We start from the raw sequence: 5,414 nt of genomic DNA, 5'->3' as shown, positions 1-5,414 counted from the left end.
CAGATACACACACACACATATACAGTGCATGTTCCTCTATTATGTTTAAACACTGGCAACATCATTCACAATGACCAGTATAAATACATTTTCTTTTTTACACACACAGTGCATGTTCCTCTATTATGTTTAAACACTGGCAACATCATTCACAATGACCAGTATAAATACATTTTCTTTTTTACACACACAGTGCAGGTTCTTCTTTAATGTTTAAACACTGGCAACATCATTCACAAAGATCAGTATGGATCAGTTAATGCATGAACTAAATAGCAATTAAATCATTCTTCAAATTACAAAAGCAAACAAATTCTTACTTTTCAATTATTCTGTGTCTTCATCAACTGGTAAAAGTCCTACAATTGTTATGTTGAAGAAAGGTATGGTTCTTTTATTGCATTACTATTAAAATGTTATATATTATTTAGTCATTGTTAGAAGATATGTTTTTAACAAATAATAATATCACCTATCCAAGATGTTTCTTACCTATATGAGCTAATCACTGTTATTTATTTTTGAAAGAAGTAATAAAACATGTATAAGGTAAAAGGAATTTTCTACACATTTTAGTAAATTTTGCACAGTAGGTTAAACCTGTTACAGAACAGTTATGTGTCTTACCAATAATTAATTTTTTGTAAATATATTTTCTAGTTGATTAAATGATATTTTTGTTGTTGTTGCAGTTAGAGATGTCTTTGACTACTTTAGAGCTGTTCTGTTCAAAGATGAAAAGAGTGAAAGATCTTTCAAGTTGACTGAAGATGCCATTTCTTTAAATCCTTCAAATTATACAGTCTGGTAAGAACCCAGAATTTTTTTAGTTTCAAAAAAGGAACTATATCATCCTTCAGTACTGTCCTTGCACACCCATTCTTAAGAAAAGTAAAAATTTAAACAAACCCTTAATTTTTCTCAAAATTGTTGGTTCCCCACTACTCATGGGAATTGATTACCTTCACTAGTGAAAAATGCAACTCATTCCATAAATCAATCACTTATAAGTCAATAAAAACCATCTTAACTGGAGCCTAGCCTGTTTTTTCCAAAACTTAAGTATACAGCACAAACAAATCGGAGGTCTTACATCAGAACTCAACCAATATTTTCAGATGTAGGAGCCAGCCCAAAAACTCAGGAGCCAAGTATGCCTAACCTAATTTCACTACTGTTTGTACTGGGAAATGGGGGATACACTAGTGCCTCGATTATCTGAGCATCCATTATCCATGATTCTCGATTATCCTTGGTTGTTTCTTTTCCCCAAATTTTCTCAAGATAATTGTGCCATTACAGTTCTAGACAGTAATTTACATGTTTTACAGAAATTAATTTTTGTTGCAAAAAATTCAGGTGTTGTGTGATATTTGGGATTCTAGCGTGCAGGATCTGGCGTGCATTTAAATAGTAAGTTGGCCGGTTCAAGCCTAGCCTTAACTCTTTTATTTTTAGCTGTGTTGTGCAACCTCAGCATTTCATCCATGAAAAAACATGAATCCACCATTAAAATCCTAGAAACAAAGTTTGATTTAGGATTTAAAGAATACAAAAATAGTTCTGGACTTCCAAAAGTTCAGAACTGTTCTACATTTCAGTTCTATTTAGCACAGCCCTACACACAAATAAAATGAGAGAAAATACAAGGTGCCATGATGGAATTTCTAGTAATCATGGTGACCTGGCCCTGGGTATTTGTCGAAGCCTGCCTTATATGGTGTTGTATGATTTCAAGAACTAAAGATTTTGTATTTTCAGGTTATCAGATGCAGTCATTAATCATTACTTTAAACACATGCTTAAAAATCATTTTCAACATGTAATTGAATTTCTCACCTGGCTTGAAGAATGTAGTGCTAACAAATGCCTAAAAGTGTAATCCTAAGTTCAAACCTTACATATCTTAAGTGATTATGTGCAAACCTACTTTACATTTTATAAAAAAATTTACTACTTAAAACCTACTTTGAAATTCTATACCCTTTAAGTTAAGAGACAAAATTATGTTATAATTCCATTTTCACCAGTGGTCTTTAAGATGGCCCATATATAATCTCCACAAGTCAATTTTTGCAATCTAAACTGTCAGTGCTATGTAATGCAAAATCTATAGGTTTTAACTTTAGCTGCAATCATAAAGCTAAGGATTTTCCCACCAAGAAAAGCTTGATTTCCTTGACCCAGAAAGAAAAAATATGTATGTTATTAAACATCATACAGTGTGATGCAGTTTTGTTAAGCTGTTAAACAAATATGCTTACATGAATATATGCATCTGTGATACTACAAACTACTGGTTCATTGATAATATTATATTCACATTTTACTCTTATCAAAATTTACATAAAAATCAAATTAACTGCAGATGATTTTTCAACATTCTTTTTAATGTATCTATTTTAGCTCAAATTCTGAGGTGTTTAAGAATAGCATTTCAGATCTGTCTTTTGCCTCCCACAAGTTGCTGACCAAGAAGCTTTCATTCAATACCAGAACTTATCAGTTGGGCTGGATCAAACGATTCTCGGGCATTGACTTGTAAGGAAACAAAAGATGCTATTTTAAATGCTATTTTTACACACCTCTGATTTTGAGTCTGTATGTATGTAAATTAATATGAAACTGGTTAAAACGTATTATGTATACGAAACTTTCTGATTAACAATCTGAAAAAAGTTACTTTTATTGTATGACTGTGATTGTGAACATAGTGGAACTGCATGTGGTGCTTTTCAAGCCTAACAAAGATAAGATATACAGTTTTATAAAATAAAATAAAAGGAAAGTTTTACAAGAATGTAGGAAGGCATAAAAATCAGTAATTAAAATCTACAGGAAAGGTAAAACTTTTGTTTTATAAAAAAAATCACAATGAACAATATTAAATTTTTAAAGCTGAAGATTCATATAAATTTTCAAATGTATTTTATTTGAAGAAGCTATATAATAAGTAGAACGTTATTTTGAAGTGTCAAATTACTTCATTCATGCAATAAAACAATCATCCAGCAGATGTGTCAAATTGTCTTAGCTGGGTGAGGTGGAGTTAAAGTACTACGTGCATGCTAACCTGTTATTGTTGTTTCAGGTCTACACCTGGAACATGTTAACTACATCCTACCATTTGATATGTTGTTTCGAAGCTTATTGCTTCTTGTCAAAACCTATTAAATGTGAATAAAATAACTTTATTACCTCAGTTTTGTATCTGTTTTTTCTGTACTATTAAGTGGAAACATACATCACAATGGAAGTTTTTTGTTACTTGCATATTTTAGAGAGAAAATTGGAGACATATTGCACAATTTACTCTTCATTGTAAGTTTTAACTTTTCAGTTGATTTTCTTCATTCAATCTATAGCAGTAATTGATTTTGTTTTTATATGTCAGTATTGTTATATGTTTGTGATATTCACAACACTTCTTTTGGTATTTCTGTAATCACTGGTTCCATTTCATTCTTTTCTGTTTAGTTTTCCATTTATTGTGGTTAATTTTCATTTATTTTTTATGAGTTTTGTTTCATATTCACTTGGTGGTTTTTTTTTTCAATTTATATCAGTTAATTTTTTTTCTTTTTTAGTTTGACAATTTTTTTATTCTTTTTACATTGATTATGTCTTTTGATTATTGAATATGCCTTTCTTTTCAGTACTGGTACTTTTACGTATTTTTATTGCACTTATCATGTTTATTATGTTAAGAAAAAAAATCAGAAATACAATTTCATATCCTTTGTTACAAACAAGTTTTTATTTTACCCATCTGTTGGACACGGGTACTCCAGCTAGTAGTAAATATACAACATCCACAATGAAACAGGGTGGGGATGAGTATATGTTTGGTGCTGCATTTAAATGAACTGTGTTCTGACTGCTGATAAGTTCAGGTAAATTCCATCCATCATGCCATTTCCTCAGGATCATTTCCCATTTTGTGAGGCTTCATCTTCTAGTAAGACAATGATCGTAACGTACAGCAAATGTGGTAAAATGATATCTTTGACTGTAAAGAGGCTGATGTAACACTCACTGAATAACCATGGCTTGGCCTGCACCGGATTGTAATGTCATGAAATTTTATATGGACTTGTGTAAAAATTGAGGTGTTGTTCATAAGGTGATCAAACAAATTTGGGGAGCAGTGCAGAATGTTTGAACAATATTCCACAATGCACATTAGGAAACTGTGGCAAAATGGAAGTGAAGTCTAGTGTTCTACGTAAAACAAAGGACTTGCATATAAAATACTAAAGAATTGTACAATATATTCACTATATATTTCATGAAATAATGTTTTGTACAATTAATAAATTCACCATACAATTAAATATTACTCATTGTTTGTGATTCATGTGTACTTAAATGTTTGTTTCCATAAATTTCAACTGTAGTTGAGTTTTATTAAATACTTGAGCTTGTTTCCATTAAGTTTTCAAGTTGATTTAACCATCTATTTGTGACTCTTAAGAATCTTATTATAAAGGTTATAATAATAATATTGATGATGGCTATAGATAGATGGTTAACCTCGAATAAAGAGTTTGTTTTAATGTAAATACTCATTAATAAAGGATTAAGTTAGCTTAACACGTATCTCTTGAAAATGCAGTATAGTTATTGCTGTAAAATCTCTGTTTTGAATAGTTTTCATACCCTAACATTTTTTAGTTTTGTTTAAATTTATTCTTAACAAAAAAAATTGGCAGTTTAGGGTTTTGTTAGTGATGTTAAAGTTATTGAAAAGTGTCTTACTAGCAAATACTAGAGGTTTAATTCTTTAGATCAGTTGATTAAGCATTCACCTGGTGTGCAAGAAGTCGGGTTCATATCTGAGCCAAGGAATTAGTAACTGAATTTACCACAAAAAAATCTGGCACCCAGTATGGGATAATAGAAGAATGATAGATGGAGTTAGTTTTAAAAAAAGGGAGGGCCTTATTAGAAATTTGCTAGTGTGCCAATCCTAAATTATCTCAGTTGGTAAACCACTTGGTTGTAGAGTGAGCAGTCCTGGTTTTTAATCTATGTGGAAGTTGCAGAAATTGAAATTACAGAGAAGCCTGTCTTTTACAAAAATTATTCTTCATGTAAGTCTGTTAGCTTGGATAAAGATTAACAATATTTATAGTACCGTATTTTTCGGTGTATAAGACGCACTTTTTTACCCCAAAATTTGATGTCAGAATCTGCGTGCGTCCTATACACCGAAGGTATGAATAATATATATGTATATATACGATATATACAAGCCATGTGTAAATATATTTATATAGGCATGCATAGTTTAGTTCAAGTGAATGTGTTATTTATAACAATAGTAGTTTTTTTTAGTTAAGGTTCAAATTATCAACGAACACTACTAAAACTGTACTTAGTTTTAAGTTATTCTTAGTTAAAGTTCAAATTAT

The 5,414-nt window shown here is 30.6% G+C and overlaps 1 protein-coding gene across 3 annotated transcripts in view; it reads left to right on the top strand.

The window, feature by feature from the left end:
• LOC106468025 (protein farnesyltransferase/geranylgeranyltransferase type-1 subunit alpha-like) overlaps positions 1-5,414 on the top strand; it is a 34,856-nt gene that overhangs the window by 7,272 nt on the left and 22,170 nt on the right. For all 3 annotated transcript variants that reach the window (XR_002612535.1, XM_022396328.1, XM_013928423.2), the window contains exon 2: positions 693-807. Coding sequence is in view for 2 of the 3 variants with exons in the window: in XM_022396328.1 (XP_022252036.1) it covers positions 693-807 (115 nt within the window). In the remaining variant the exon portion in view is untranslated. The remainder of the gene's footprint in view (positions 1-692; positions 808-5,414) is intronic.

The sequence above is a fragment of the Limulus polyphemus genome, unplaced genomic scaffold, assembly GCF_000517525.1.
Source record: "Limulus polyphemus unplaced genomic scaffold, Limulus_polyphemus-2.1.2 Scaffold2838, whole genome shotgun sequence".
In the NCBI taxonomy this organism is placed as follows: domain Eukaryota; kingdom Metazoa; phylum Arthropoda; class Merostomata; order Xiphosura; family Limulidae; genus Limulus; species Limulus polyphemus.
The sequence above is the reverse complement of the archived record's forward strand: the minus strand, read 5'-3'. Positions and strand labels throughout refer to the sequence as shown.